The sequence below is a fragment of the Protopterus annectens genome, chromosome 2.part1, assembly GCF_019279795.1.
Source record: "Protopterus annectens isolate FY-2018-M chromosome 2.part1, PAN1.0, whole genome shotgun sequence".
In the NCBI taxonomy this organism is placed as follows: domain Eukaryota; kingdom Metazoa; phylum Chordata; order Ceratodontiformes; family Protopteridae; genus Protopterus; species Protopterus annectens.
This window is the reverse complement of record NC_056729.1, coordinates 270,255,140-270,271,995: the sequence shown is the minus strand read 5'-3', so window position 1 is coordinate 270,271,995 and position 16,856 is coordinate 270,255,140. Positions and strand designations below refer to the sequence as shown.

Below are 16,856 nucleotides of genomic sequence, written 5' to 3'. Positions count from 1 at the left end.
CCCTCCCTCCTTCCCCCCCTTCTTCCCTTTTACTGGGTGGCATTGGACTTGCACAGTTTCCCGGGACTGGGGTGCACACTTTTAAAGTCTGGTACGTGCTGACGTCACTTTTATGGCCCACATTCCCTAGGCCAACATCAGACATCCCACGTTCTCAGCAGTGACTACAAGCTTTTGTATACTGGCTGGACTTCAGATAGCAAGAGAGGAGAACCCTAAGTGTTGAGAATATTGCAAGATGGAAGAAAAGGAAATCTATAGTTATGGTAAGATTTTACACACCTATTCTTTCCATTGGAGTGGCCTACCATCTAGGCTGTCTGCATACTTGCCATAGGTGTCTGGTCAGGCATGGAGGTGTGCATGTTCCTGTGCACGTCTTCTATTCCCAGGTCATAGGGAAGTCCCTCTCAATGCATCCCAGTCCAGTGCTCCAGGTGGATGGCATGCTGAGCCCCTGATAGGTGTTGCCAATGCCTAAGGCCTAGCAGTCTCTCTCCATAGGATGAGTGAGCTGGTATCTGCCACTGAAGGACATCCATACTGCCTGGTCCTTTGGACATGCGCTGCCACGATGGCTGAGGGTAACCTGAAGGTCATCTATACTAATGCAGTACACAGTGTTACAGCATGCCTCAGCTTAAGTTACATCCATCCTTCATATATAAGGACCATCTGAGAAGGAAAAAACTGAATTGAAAGAAAGAAAGGAAGAATCTCTCTTACAGACCCAAATGTGGGGTGTTCCTCAAATGTAAACTGAGAAGTAAGACTATTGGTAATTCTTCATGTTCAGTAGCTGTTGTTTTTAATGCAATTTAAGTAGCCATAGTATTCCTGTAGAAGGTTTTTGTGTATGCCAGTTTGCTTTTAATCCTAGTGTTTTGCTCCTTTCAGCTATTGTATTGTAGTAATCTTTAGTTCAGCAGTCTCTCTATGAAGACTTCCAGTTAAGATGCTCTGCATTTATTTTAAGTATGTCACAAATTCTGCCCACTTGTAAATGACCATTTATGGGCTATTTTTCAAGATTATATTTTAAAGCCGCATTGTTTGTAGAACATGGAGAGCTCAATCTGTTAATAGTAATATAGCCTTAGGCTTATTGTTTACGCAGACTAGATTTTAGTAGCTTAACCTGTTTTCCGCATATCTGTTTATAGCCATAAGTCCTTTCCTTGGAGCAGAACTGTCCAACTTATTTTAAGAGCTGTCCAGACAAAATAACAGTATAACTGTTATACTACAGACTGTTAAATAACAGTATAACTTTTGTCCAGACAAAAAGTAGTATAACTGATTCACTTAGGTTTTGTATCTTTTCAACAGAATGCCTGCATCGCTGTACCTCAGAGTGGACTGAAAACTCATAAGGCGTTTAAAGAATATGATGAAGAACTAACAGCTGAAAAGAGAACACAGGAGGAACTTGTTATCCAGATCCGTTGTATTGAAAAGCATGCATCCCACTGGGCAGAAGCAGCTGCACCTGAGCTCAAGGAGTATGAACTGAAAATGTTAACAGAACTGTTAGAGAAGAAAGAGCAACACATACCAGTAAGTTTAGACAGTGGGTTTTGCAGTACCCATATATGTAAAAGTATTTGTAAATTAATGTAGTTATAGAAAAGATTGTAGAACAACCTTAAGTTTGCCTGCAGTTCTACCACTGTGCTTCACACCTAGACAATAATCAGGAAGATGATTATTGGTCTGTGATGTTCTTCGTGTTTCACTGTTGCAGTCATTACATTTGGGTAATCTGCTGGCAGGTTGTCCTCAGTCGGCCTGAATATCAAAGTCTTGGGTCCTGCGTCAGTTGCGGTCTCCTCTTCCATGACGTCAGGTATAAAACATGCAGCCAACGCCATTTTATTCAGTCTTTCTTGCCGTGCGGTGCCTGAAGCAGAAGCATTTCGCAAGTGCCAGTCGGCTGACTCCTGAAATTTTTGCATTCGAGTTTCAGAACCAAAGTCTTCAATTAAAGCTAAGCACCTCATTGCTCCTTACCGATGTCAGTAAAAGTTAATAATTGCATTACTTGTGGGAAGCAAATACCTCATAAGAATTTTCATTTGTACTGTATTCTTTGCCTAGGCCCAGATCATAACGTGCCTTGCTGTCGGTTTTGTGCTAGATTTAACCAACGCACTATTTAGCATCGGTATATCTTTGCTCCAAAATATTTTGGATCCAGATTTAATTACCCTGAAATGTCGTCGGTTAGCAATCCGACTACCGGAGTTCACAAAAAAACGCAAAGAAATGGACAGACAGAGATTGTCGAGGTCCAGAATCGACTATGAAGCTTCTCTTAAGCGAGTCGCCGATTCGCCGGTACTCAGGCGCATTCGCAGCCCATGATACCCACTACTTGAGTCGCAGGCCTCTACCGAGACCCATGCGGAGTACGGAATGCAGCAAGATTCTCAGAGTATTGTACCCGCGGATGTCTCTCCCTCGGATGGGTCCGGAGCCGCTAAGCAGGCACCAGCTTCTGAGGGTGTTTACAGGCCTCAACATTTCTATATAAAACCGACGCCAGCTTCAAAAAAACTTCTAAGTCTAAAAAACCGACACATGAACCACGTGCTCAGGCCCCTATGCCTAAAAAACAGATGATCAAAATGGCTGAGGACTTAAGTATCTTGATTAGGGGTTCCCACCCCCACCCCCCTGATAAGAGGCCTAGGCAAGACACTGATTATGAATCTTCAGATCAGGTTTCTATTTCTTCTGATCAGGAATTTTCTGTAGCACCCTATGAGGATTCAGATGCAGAAGAATCCATCCCATCTGCATCTCCTCCTGAGGATTATTCTTTTGGAGAAACCTTGCATACTTTAAGGGAACATTTTCATTGGGAGAGTCGGGATTTCTCTGAATCAAAAAAGAGGCTTAGGAATTTCCTCCTTCTTCCTCAGCATAGGCCTTTGGCTATACCTCCTGTATTAGACATTGTTGATGTGTTTTCGGAATCAAGCATGGCTCCTGATTCCCTACCTCCGGCTCCTAGTTAGCCAGACAGATATTACAGGGTTCCTGACTCCCACACATTTTTATTAAAAATTCCTGCTGCTGATCCTGAAACACTCTCACAGGGTCCCAAAGGTGTAAAGGCCTCTACTGCCAAGAATCCTACCCCCTCTGATAGAGATTCCAGGGCACTGGATAGATAGGGAAAGGTTTATACGTCTGCAACCTTGGCAATTAGGGCCTTAAACTGCCAGTTTCATGTGCTTAAATAACGGCATATTATGGGATTATTGAAACAGAAAATGATGTTGATTTCTGAATATGTGGAAAATAAAGAATTACAGGAATTATTGCATGGAAATCATACTTTGTAGTGTGGTTTTGATTCCTTGGAGGCATCTTGCAGGGCCGCCCTTACTGGATCTGTGATTAGAAGGCATGCCTGGCTCAAGGAGCAAAATCTGCCTGATCATGTTAAAGCTAAATTGTTGGATGCACCTTTACAGCATGATACTCTGGTAATAAGGCAGAAGAGGTTTTAAAGAAAATGGAAGACAAAGCTAAATCAATGCAAACTGTAAAAGATTTCTTACAAGTGCAGCCACCCAGATTCAGTAGACACTGGCCTACTAAAAATTGGTCCTTTCCTATGTCCAGCAGAGCCTCACAAGGCAAATCCAGGCGCTCAAAAGGCTCTAGATACCAATCACAGGGTTCTTACAGGTCAAAGCAATGGGGTGCCTCTACCTCCAAATCTAGAGGAAACAAAGCACAACCCTACAGTAAGCAGTCTCAATGACTTCCCTCTACCATCAGCAAGCACTTACTTTTTGGCAGCCCCCTTGGGGGGAAAATTAGCACTTCATGCTCAAAACTGGCAGTTAATAACCCTGGACAAGTGGGTATTAAACATAGTATCCCAGGGGTACAGATTTCATTTCCATACCTTGCCATTTCCAAACGGTTGGCCAGATCTGCCACAAAATCAATGGGCAGAAGCTCAGAAACAAGTTACGTCCCTCATGGATATGGGGGCTATTCAACCAGTACCAGAACAGGAAAAAGGGCAAGGTTTTTATTCAGGATTGATGTTCTTTGTGTTTCACTGTTGCAGTCATTACATTTGGGTAATCTGCTGGCAGGTTGCCCTCAGTCAGCCTGAATTCCAAAGTCTTGGGTCCTGCGTCTGTTGCTGTCTCCTCTTCCATGACGTCAGGGGTATAAAACAAGCAGCCAACGCCATTTTCTTTAGTCTTTCTTGATGCACGGTGCCCGAAGCAGAAGCATTTCGCAACTGCCGGTCGGCCGACTCCTGAAATATTCGAGTTTGAGTTTCAGAACCGAAGTCTCCACTAAAGTGAAGTACCCCATTGGGTAAACTTTTTTCTTGCTCCATACCAATGTCAGAAAAAGTTAATAATTGTATTACTTGTGGGAAGCAAATACTTGAGAAGGATTTCCATTTATACTGTATTCCTTGCGTAGGCCCTGATCACAACGTGTCTGGCTGTCGGTTTTGTGCTAGATTTAACCAACACACTATTAAGAGTCGGTATAGTTTTGCTTTTGGAAACAGATTTAACTACCCAGAAATGTCGTCTGATAGCAGTCCAACTACCGGTGTACATAAAAAACACAAAGAGAAGGACAGAGAGAGAGACAGTCAAGGTCAAAAACCGATGAAGCTTCTCCTAAGCCAGTCGCTGGTACTCAGTGAGGCACTTTCGCAGCCCCTGATTCCCTCTACTTTCGAGTCGCAGGCCCATACCGACACCCATGTGGAGTCCGGCATGCCGCGAGATACTCAAAGTATTGGACCCACGGATGTATCTCCCTTGGATGGGTCCGGAACCACTGAGCAGGCACCGGCTTCTGAGGGTGTATTCAGGCCTCAACATTTTTATATCAAACCGACGACAGCTGCAAAACCAAAGACAAAAGCAACTTCTAAAACTAAAAAACGGATGCATGAGCCACGTGCACAGGCCTCCATGCCTAAAAAACAGATGTTCAAAATGTCTGAAGACCTGATTACCTTGATCAGGGGTTCCCATCCCCCTCCAGATAAGAGGCCTAGGCAAGACACTGATTATGAATCTTCAGATCAGGTTTCTATTTCTTCTGATTCCTCTTCTGATCAGGAATTATCTATACTTCCCTATGAGGATTCTGATGCAGAGGAATCTAAACCATCTGCATCACCACCTGAGGATTATTCATTTGGAGAAACCTTGCATACTTTGTGGGAGCATTTTCACTGGGAGAGTCAAGATTTCTCAGAATCAGAAAAGAGGCTCAGGGATTTCCTCCTTCTCCCTCAGCACAGGCCTTTAGCCATGCCCCCTGTTTTAGACATTATGTATGATGTGTTTTCGGAGTCAAGCTTGACACCTGACTCCTTACCTCCAGCTCCCAGCAAGCCTGACAGATATTACAGGGTCCCTGACTCTCTCAAATTCTTATTTAGAAACCCTGCTGCTGATCCTGAAACTATTTCACTGGGTCCAGAGGGAGTTAAGGCCTCAACAGCAAAAAGTTCTACCCTCTCTGACAGAGATTCAAGGGCACTGGATAGATGTGGGGGGAAAGGTTTATACATCTGCAACCTTGGCAATTAGGGCCTTAAACTGCCAGTTTCATATGCTCAAGTATCAACAACATGTTATGGGATTGCTGAAACAGAAAATGATGTTAATTTCTGAATGTGCAGGAAAATAAAGAATTGCAGGAATTATTGCATGCAGCTGAGAAGGTTGGAAAGCATACTTTGCAATGTGGTTTTGATTATTTAGAGGCCTCCTGCAGGGCCGCAGTTACTGGATCTGTGATTAGGAGGCATGCCTGGTTAAAGGAACAAAATTTGCCTAATCATGTTAAAGCTAAATTACTTGATACACCTTTACAGCATGATACTGTGTTTGGTATTTAGGCAGAAGAGGTTTTAAAGAAAATGGAAGACAAAGCTAAGTCTATGCAAACTGTACAAGACTTCTTACAAGTGCAGTCACCAAGATTCAGTAGACACTGGCCTACAAAAAATTGGTCCTTTCCTGTGTCAGAGCTCAAAGGGGCAAATCCAAATGCCCTAAGGGTTCCAGATACTAGGCACAAGATTCATACAGGTCAAAGCAATGGGGCTCTTCTACCTCCAAATCTGGAGGAGATAAAGCGCAAACCTACAGAAAACAGTCCCAATGACTTCCCTCTGCCTTCACCAAGCACTTATCTTTTGGCCACACCTTTACGTGGAAAATTAGCACTTTTTGCTCAAAATTGGCAGTTAACAACCCAGGATAAATGGTTGCTAAACATAGTATCACAGGGATACAGATTCCATTTCCATACTCTGCCAATGGCAAACGGTTGGCCAGGTCTGCCAAAAAATCAATGGGCAGAGGCACAGAAATAGGTTACGTCCCTCATGGATATGGGGGCCATTCAGCCAGTACCAGAGCAGGAAAAAGGACAAGTTTTTTTACTCAAGACTCTTCTTGGTACCCAGAAAGGACAAGGCCTGGCGGACAATACTGGATTTATCGATTTTGAACACACACCTGGAAATTCCAAAATTCAAAATGTTGACTTTGCTGCAGTTTCTGCCCATGCTGGGCAAGAATGCTTGGCTGGTGACATTAAACCTAAAAGAGGCATACCTGCATGTCCCAATAAGACAATCATGCAGAAGATACCTCAGATTCAAGGCTGGGTTAATGCATTACCAATTCTCTGCACTGCCCTTTGGCTCATCTACTGCGCCCAGGGTCTTTACATAGTGCCTGGCACCAGTAGTTGCATTTTGCAGACAACGAAAAGTATTCAGATATATCCTTACTTGGACGACTGTCTCATTCAAGCAGAGAACAAGGACATTCTTCAACACCTGGCATTTGTGAAAAGGCTTCTGACATGCCTAGGGTACACAATAAACGAAAATAAATCACAACTGGTACCCTCACAAAAGATAACATTCCTGGGTGCAAGCTTAAATACAACTGCCAACATGGCTTACCTCACGCCAGACAAGCAAAGGCAACTGACTACTTGCTTCAAACTGATGGCAACAAAAACCTAGTTATCTGCAAGACAAATTCTGCAGGCTTTGGGCTTCATGGCATCCTGCATCCTACTGATACCATATGCAAGACTGCATATGAGGAAACTTCATTGGTACCTAAAAAGTTTATGGAGTCAACATTGTCACAGTCTGGAAACAATGATTGCTCTCATTTCCTGCCTGCAACAGGAGTTTCTATGGTGGGCAAAGGCATGTCACCAAAACATGGGACGGGCCTTCACTCTACCCCCTGCCAGACAAACCTTAACAACAGATGCATCACATTATGCCTGGGGGGCCCACATGGCGGGAAGATGCATTCAGGGCATATGGACCCCAAAACAAATGCATCTACATATCAACCAGAAATAGATGCTAGCTGTTCAAAATGTCCTGACAGCCTTCAAGGACTTGCGTCATCCAGGACATCTACTGATAAAGACGGACAACACCAAGGTCATGTGGTATATAAACAAGTAGGGGGGCACGCACTCATACCCCCTTTGCAGATTAGCCATGGCACTCTGGGACACAGCTTTGACTTACCAAATACATCTTCAAGCCCAATTCCTGCCAGGAAAGCAAAGTACTCTGGCAGATGACTTAAGCAGAAACATTATGGATCCTCACGATTGGAAACTAGATCATCAAGTCTTCAGCATGATAACAAAGAAATGGGGGAGTCCAGACATAGATCTTTTTGCCTCCCCTCAGAATTATCAATTGAAAAGATTCTGCACAACGACTTATCACAGACAAGCATGAAAAGTGGACGCTCTATCCTTCAGTTGGAAAAACCCATCAGTTTACACCTTTCCTCCACTGCCTCTTCTTCCCAAGGTCCTCCTAAAAGTCAGACAAGAAACCAAAGATGATACTAATTGCCCCGGACTGGCCCTGCCAATACTGGTACCCAATCCTAAGGAACTTTTCTCAATACCCAGCTTGGACCTTACCTCAAAGACCTCAACTACTGTCCCAGCAAAGCAATCAGATCCTGCACAATCAACTCCAGATACTGAACCTGGCAGCATGGCTGATCATGTAGTTATACAAACAACACCTCTCAGTAAAGCTGTGATGGATGTCATTTTGGAAGCCAGAAGGCCTAGTAATAGAAAATCTCATGCTGATAAATGGAAGAGATTCTGTGCTTGGAATCCAGCGCAAGGAACTGATACTGCAGAACCAAACATTCCTCAGATATTACAATACTTGACTGAAATGCTTGACAAAGGACTATCTTTTTCATCAATTAAAATACATGCCTCTGCCATTTCGGCTCATTACAATACAGAGCCACCAATCTTTTCTCATCATTTACTAAAGCAGTATCTTAGAGGAGGCAAAAATGTTAGGCCTCCTAGAGGATCACCAATACCTGCATGGGACCTCAATTATGTGTTGGAAAAGCTCACCCTGCCTACATTTGAACCAGCTGCTACTGCTGATATAAAGTTTTTATCATGGAAAACAGTTCTGGTACTAGCAATTACTTCAGCAAGAAGAGTCTCAGAGCTACAGGCCCTCATGGCTGTGGAGCCTTTTATCATATTTTACCCAGACAGGGTGTCTGAGGACAAATCCAACATTTATGCCTAAGGTGGTTTCCAGTGTGGCTCTTAACCAAACTATTCATCTGCCAACCTTTTATCCAAATCCACAGAACAAGGGGGAGAGAATTCTGCATTCCTTGGACGTACACAGACAGCTAAGATTCTACTTGAGCAGGACTAAAGCTCTAAGAAAAACTGAGCAATTACTAGTTACATATGCTGCAGGATCAGAAGGAAAGGCTATTTCAAAGCAGACTATTTCAAAGTGGATAAAGCCACTGCATTCGTTTTCTGCTACTTACACTATGGTAAACCTGTGCCCAAGGGCATTGGGTCTCATTCCACCAGAGCTGCAGCTACTTCAACAGCCTTTCTCAGAGAAGTACCAACGAAAGACATTCTAGAGGCTGCTACTTGGAGTTTCTCTGCTCTAAGTCCAGGGCAGGCTTTGCCACTGCAGTTCTGCAGGGCCTTGTAGCCGCACCTAATTCTGTTTAGCTCCAGCCTCCCAACCATAGCTTTGGGATTCTACCCAAATGTAATGACTGCAACAGTGAAAAACGAAGAACCATAGTACAGACATAGACACAGCACAAGACATTCTAGAGGCTGCTACTTGGAGTTTCTCTGCTCTAAGTCCAGGGCAGGCTTTGCCACTGCAGTTCTGCATGGCCTTATAGCCGCACCTAATTCTGTTTAGCTCCAGCCTCCCAACCATAGCTTTGGGATTCTACCCAAATGTAATGACTGCAACAGTGAAAAACGAAGAACATTGTACAGTTGTGTACACTTACCGTAAATGTAGATGTTCGAGTGTATTCTCTGTTGCAGTCCAGGTTACCCGCCCACCATCCCCCTTTCATTCTGGAGTTTATCTTTCCTTCTCTATCTTCTACAACCTATGTGGTGTATTTGCTTGTAGATGAAGGTAAAGTTTATATTGATCCGTGTGTGTGTGTGTGTGTGTATACACACACACACATATATATATATATATATATATATATATATATATATATATATATATATAATTTTTTTATTTTTTTTTTTTGCTACCATTTTGGGGGCATCTTCTGACATCTGGGGCAAGAAAAACTAAAGAAGATGGCGTCTGCTGCTTGTTTTATACCCCTGACGACCTGACGTCATGGAAGAGGAGACAGCAACCGACGCAGGACCCAAGACTTTGGATGGAATTCAGGCCGACTGAGGGCAACCTGCCAGCAGATTACCCAAATGTAATGACTGCAACAGTGAATACACTCGCACATCTACATTTATGGTAAGTGTACACAACTGTACTTTCCTGGTACCCAGAAAAGACCATGCCTGGCGTCCAATACTGGATTTATCGATTTTTGAACACATTCTTGGACATCCCAAAATTCAAAATGCTGACTTTATAACAGCTTCTGCCCATGCTGGGCAAGAACGCTTGGTTAGTGACTCTAGAATTAAAAGAGGCGTACCTGCATATCCCAGTAAGGGAATCGTGCAGAAGATACCTCCGTTTCAAGGCAGGTTTTATGCATTACCAATTCTCTGCACTGCCTTCAAAAGGAACCTTGATGATTGGATGGGAGATAGGAAATTCACCCTGGGGATCATGTCAGTCACCCTGCTAGACAGGGGCCCAGAGAAGTAAATATTGGTGGAAAAAAATTTCCAGGGAATTGTTATGGCTAGGCTTGCATAGGCCTTAGGGCTGATAGTCTAGTACCAACCTATGAACCTTTGGCTTATCTACTGTGCCCAGGGTCTTTACAAAGTGCCTGGCACCAGTAATTGCATTTTGCAGACAAAGAAGCATACAAATCTATCCTTTCTTGGACGACTGTCTCATTCAAGCAGAAAACAAGGACATTCTTCTTCAACATCTGGCGTTTGTAAAAAGGCTTCTAACATGCCTAGGGTACACAATAAACGAAAAGCAATCACAACTGGTACCCTCTCAAAAAATTACATTCCTGGGTGCAAGCTTGAATACAACTGCCCAGATGGCTTACCTTACACCAGACAAACAAAGGCAACTGACTATATACTTCAAACAGATGGCAACAAAAACCCAGTTCTCTGCAAGACAAATTCTGCTGGCTTTGGGGTTCATGGCATCCTGCATTCTACTAATTCCATATGCAAGACTGCATATGAGGAAACTACAATGGTATCTAAAAGGTTTATGGAGTCAACATTGTCACAGTCTGGAAACAATGATTCCTCTCATTCCCTACCTACAACAGGAGTTTCTTTGGTGGACAGAGACCTGTAACCAGAACAAGGGACGGTCTTTCACTCTACCCCCTGCCACCCAAACCCTAACTACAGACGCATCAGACTATGCTTGGGGGTGCTCACCTGATGGGGAGATCATTCAGGGCATCTGGAGCCCAAAACAAATGCATCTGCATATCAACCAAAAAGAGATGTTAGCTGCTCAGAATGCCCTGACAGCCTTCAAGGACTTACTTCATCCAGGACAACTACTGATAAAGACGGACAACACCTCGGTTATGTGGTACAGAAACAAGCAGGGGGAGGGTACACATTCCTACCCCATTTGCAGACTAGCCATGGCATTGTGGGAGACAGCCTTGACTAACCAAGTGCATCTTCAAGCTCAATTCCTGCCAGGAAAACAAAATACTCTGGCGGACGACCTAAGCAGAAATCTTATGGACCCTCACGAGTGGAAACTGGTTCCACAAGTCTTCAGCATGATAACAGAGAAATGGGGGAGTCCAGACATAGATCTATTTGTCTCTCCCCAAAGTTATCAACTGGACTAATTCTGCACAAGAAGTTATCACAGACCAGAATGGAAAGTGGTTGCCCTGTCCTTCAGTTGGAAAAACCTATCCGTCTACGCCTTTCCTCCTCTGCCTCTTCTCCCCAAGGTCTTACTAAAGGTCAGACAGGAAAAAACAAAAATTATCCCAATTGCCCCGGACTAGCCTCGCCAGCACTGGTACCCAATTCTAAGGAATATGTCTCAACTCCCTCCTTGGTACTTGCCTCAAATACCTCATCTACTGTCTCAGCAGAGCAATCAAATTCTGCACAACCAGCTCCAAACTCTGAACCTGGCAGCATGGCTCATCATGTAATTATTCAAACAACACCTCTCAGTAAGTCTGTGATGGATGTCATTTTGGAAGCCAGAAGGCCTAGTACTAGAAAATCTTATGCTGATAAATGGAAGAGATTCAGTGCTTGGAACCAAGCACAAGGAACAGACACAACAAAGCCAAATATTCCTCAGATTTTACAATACTTGACTGAGATGCTTGACAAGGGCCTATCTTTTTCTTCAATAAAACCCATGCCTCTGCCATCTCGGCTCTTTACAACACATAGCCTCCCATCTTTTCTCATCCTCTGCTAAAACAGCATCTTAGAGGGGCAAAAAAATTTAAGGCCTCCCAGAAGATCACCAACTCCTGCATGGGACCTCAATTTTGTGCTGGAAAAGCTCACCCTGCCTCCTTTTGAACCAGCAGCTACTGCGGATATAAGGTTTTTATCTTGGAAAAGAGCTTTCCTTTTGGCAATCACTTCGGTAAGAAGGGTTTCAGAACTACAGGCCCTCATGGCTGTGGAGCCTTTTATTACATTTTACCTGGACAGGGTGTCCCTCAGGACCAATCCTTCCTTTATGCCTAAGGTGGTTTCTAGTGTGGCTCTTAACCAAACTTTTCACCTACCAACATTTTATCCAAATCCACAGAACAAGGGGGAGCGGATTCTGCATTCCTTGGACGTACACAGACAACTAAGATTCTACTTAAACAAGACCAAATCTCTAAGAAAGTCTGAGCAACTACTGGTGGCATTTGCTGCAGGATCAGAGGGGAAGGCTATATCAAAGTAGACTGTTTCAACGTGGATAAGCCACTGCATTCGTTTCTGCTACTTGCATCATGGTAAACTGGTGCCCAAGGGAATCGGGTCACATTCCACCAGGGTTGCATCTACCTCAGCAGCCTTTCTCAGAGGAGTTCCAACCAAAGACATTCTAGAAGCTGCTACTTGGAGCTCTGTTCATACCTTTACAAAGCATTTTCATTTGCCTCTCTTCTCTAAGTCCAGGGCAGGCTTTGCCACTGCAGTTCTGCAGGGCCTTATAGCTGCTCCTAATGCTATTTAGTTCCAGCCTCCCATCCATAGCTTTGGGATTCTACCCAAATGTAATGACTGCAACAGTGAAACACGAAGAACATAGTACAGTTGTGTACACTTACCATAAATGTAGATACTCTAGTGTATTCACTGTTGCAGTCTGGGTTACCCACCATCCCCCTTTTTTCTAGAACTTTTCTTTCCTTTACTATATTCTAAAGCCTTTGTGGTGTATTTGCTTTTAGATGAAGGTAAAGTTTATGTTGCTACAATTGCATTTACATATATATTGCAATTTATATATTTTAATATCTATACATGTATGTGTGTGTATATATGTGTGTGTGTGTGTATATATATATATATATATATATATATATATATATATATATATATATATATATATATATATATATATATAATATGTTTGCTCCTGATTTGGGGGGCACCTGACATCTGGTGCAAGAAAAACTGAATAAAATGGCATCGGCTGCATGTGTTATACCTCTGATGACATGACGTCATGGAAGAGGAGACAGCAACTGACGCAGGACCCAAGACTTTGATATTCAGGCCGAATGAGGGCAACCTGCCAGCAGATTACCCAAATGTAGTGACTGCAACAGTGAATACTCTCGAACATCTACATTTATGGTAAGTGTACCAACTATACTTTCCTGGCACTTCCCCAAAACTTTGAGGGCTGTCTGAGGGAGTTTACTGTAGTTTGAAAGTGAAAGCAACACTTCTGTGTATGTACACATTTGCAGTGCTAGAAGCTTAATGCTCCTTGAATATTTTACTGTAAATCAAAGGATATTGCCTTATTTTTGACACCCTCCTACACCCCACCCCCACATACACACCCTTGCCTGAGACTCGCATAACTAGAGTGAGAGGCTGAAGAGATAAATGATTTTTCTGCAGAAATTTGCACAGACACAGATGCTGCCTATAAGAGCTTGAGTGTTACATTTTAGTGTTGAAATGTAGTGGCAAACAGGATAACAGTACGTCTTCTGCTATAATTAGTATCTAGACTAGCTGAATGGTTTGTGTCATCTGTCTGTTCATAGTTTTTACTACAGTGAACCATTTAACTTGTGTAAGATTATTCATATTTGCATATGTACTTTTTATGTTGTGTCTTTCGGCTTTTCCCGGTTTGGGGTCGCCACAGCAGAACTCTGGTCCACTAATGATTGGCAGTAGACTTTTACGTGCCGAGTTGCCAGCCCTGACACACAACCTTCAACGAAGGTATGCCCATTCATGCGTGTCTCCACACAGAAGACACTCTAGCTGAGAATCGAACAGGACAATGTCCCTACTGTGAGGCGACAACGCTACCGCAGCACCACCACATGAAATGTTTTATTTATTTTAAGTAAACCGTATTACTTGTCAGTGCTTAATACTTGTGACTGGTGATTTACTACTTACAAGATTAATTCTGTGCATTTAACTTGACTGCTCCCATTCAAAGATTAAAAAGTTGACTTTTCAAAGGTTTACAGTAATTTGTGTTCTTGCTTTAGCCATGATAGTTTGGCTGGTGAAAATGCCTACTGTAAACTGGGGCGAATTATGTTGGTACTGTAGTTATTTACCACCATCCCCTGTGGAAAATATTGTACGAGTATGTGCAAAACAATGCTGTACAAATGTCAGTTAGTTGCACTGGACCTTGTTGAGCTCAGTCTAAGGAAAGCGATACCCTGGCAGCCGGGAATTATAACTGTGGTTTGTGGCTTTATAGTTTAAAGCTTGTTTTTAGTGTGTGTCAGGCATTTGGTATTACGCAAGGTGGCAATATATATTTCACATACACTTTTTATATATTTATAGAATTCATAAAGCAGAGCCATTAAATGAAACATAATTAACTTGCCAGTACCAGCACCACCTTGCCCCTGGTCCAGCAACTTTTAATATACTCTCAGATACTGAGAACTGAACACGGCTCCCCACATGGCAACATACCACCTACAGAAAGAATACATCCTACCCCATTTTCCTCCTGTGTTGCTAATATGCATTTAACCAAAAATGCCCAACTCCACGTATTTCATGCACAGTTTAGAAAGCACTGTTTTAGCATATTATAACTTGACCCACTGCCCAACTCCTAATTAATAGGTATCATTGGCAAGCTACTGATAAAGTGCTGCAACAGATCTCTGCACTAAAAGTTGAGCATCAGGTGATGTTTTCCGTTTTCAAAAATAAAACAAATCAGTGTTTCTACCACATAGCAATGGATACACATCAGAAATCATTCAAGAGGTTATCAGAAGTGCTGGTAAAGGATATGATCAAGCCGAAAACAAAAGTGTCAGATTGCAGCTCGGCTAACTGGATACAAATAACTGGTATGTTCTTATACTATTAGCTCTACAAGAGGACTCTACTAGGTAGTTTATGATTGGGATCATCCTTCTGTTCCAACTACACCCTTTTTAGTTTGAAGTGCTGCAACTCACTGGTATGCAGGACCTGCTCTGGCTGACGTAACCCACTGTTTTGAATTGTTTTATGCTCTAGTCCCCTGGTTTGACCATGTGGCATCCACCCCTCAGTGTGCCCAACTGGGTCATTTGTTCCCCTGGGACATGAGAGCCCTAAAGTCTTCTTGGCCCTCTTAAGAAACAGGGTCAAACACTTTGAGTAACGATAGCTTCCACTGTAGGGAATCATTTGTTTTTGTGTAGCCTTATGTACAATGTCAGATTTAACTGATACCTAGGAAACATGCAGTAGGCATAGAGTAGGGTTGTCTGTTACTGAAACAAGTAATATACGCCTACAGTGTCCCTGTTCCCTTGGAGCAGAAGTCATCTACTGGTTTTCCCAGCCTCAAGCAAGGGATTCATATGCATTGTGTATTCCTAAACATGCACTCTTATCCCTCCCCAGAAGAGGCAAATGTAAGCAGGCGCGGTACTTTGCTTCTTCTTTTCCTCCATGAAGCTGCTTTCTGAATAACATAAAACATAACCTGTTATTCCCTTGGGAATCCTTACTTAACCGTAGCCTCCAAACAGACTTCATACCTCACGACCGGAGAATGGCAGCAATCATCCCTCTGAACAAAAACGGGCTATCTGTGGACCTTGGAAACTACAGATTCATAAGTCTCACTAGTCTCTTATGCAAAGCCATGGAAAGAATCATGGAAATAGTCAGTAATGACAAAGGAAACCTCCAAAGAAAGATCTTTTTTTTTATTTTATCTCCTAAAACGTATACAAACCTTTAACTTTTTCTTATTTCCTCCCTCTTAGCTGTCGCCGGTGCTAGGAATATTTTTTCTACTAATCTCTTTTTTCTAGTAATTGTTTTTTAGTAGTGTGTCCTACCATTGTTGGTACTTTCCTTACATAACCTTTAATAAGGTATTTCTCCTTATTACCATAGATGGTTACTTGCCTTTTTTCTTTATTCTTCTCTGCCAACAAAAAAACTTTGTTGTTGTATAGTATATTTCTTAGTTTGTCTGACAAACCAACAGGTTTGAAAAAAAAAATGCACTTCTTGTGGGCATAAGATCCCAAACTCAGATGCCAACAAGGAGTGCATTTATTGCCTTGATCCTGACCATTTAGATGCAGCCTGTACAGTCTGCTCTACTTTTAATCCTAGAGCTTTGGCTGACAGGTGTAACAAACTTGTATTGAAAGGTTTATTTCCTGCTACTTCATCTTCCGGACATAAACCCTTTCAAAATCCAGGAAAGTAGCTTCTTTTGGACAAGAAGAGCATCCGCAGAGGTCCCCCAGTTCTTCACTGGAGCTTAGGGAAAAAGTGAAGAAAGTTATGATCGAACTCTTGGCCTACCCTTGGACCCAAAATTATCTTCTAATCTGAAGGTTTCTGCTCCAACAGTCATCTCTCCTTCACCACTGACATCCATGCTGGATCCTAAATCTTCAGAGCCGAAGCCAGGTAAGTTTCATAAGATATGTACTCCTGAATACATTGTAAAGCCTATTTCACCCTCCTTGCTTTCACAACTGTTTCAGACTCCTGAAAAAATATTCCAGGCCTCCTTCCATCACGTCTTCTAGGTCCTCTGAATGTTCATCCAAAGCGGATTTAGATAGGATGATATGAAAATTTCTCTGAGTTCCAAACCAGATAGAGGTCCTGTCAGC

The 16,856-nt window shown here is 42.7% G+C and overlaps 1 protein-coding gene across 1 annotated transcript in view; it reads left to right on the top strand.

Moving 5' to 3' along the window:
- Window positions 1–16,856, top strand: part of CENPE (centromere protein E) — a 3,008,010-nt gene that overhangs the window by 2,366,577 nt on the left and 624,577 nt on the right. Inside the window, exon 44 of the mRNA XM_044063442.1 lies at window positions 1,330–1,557. Coding sequence (XP_043919377.1) covers window positions 1,330–1,557 — 228 coding nt within the window. The remainder of the gene's footprint in view (window positions 1–1,329; window positions 1,558–16,856) is intronic.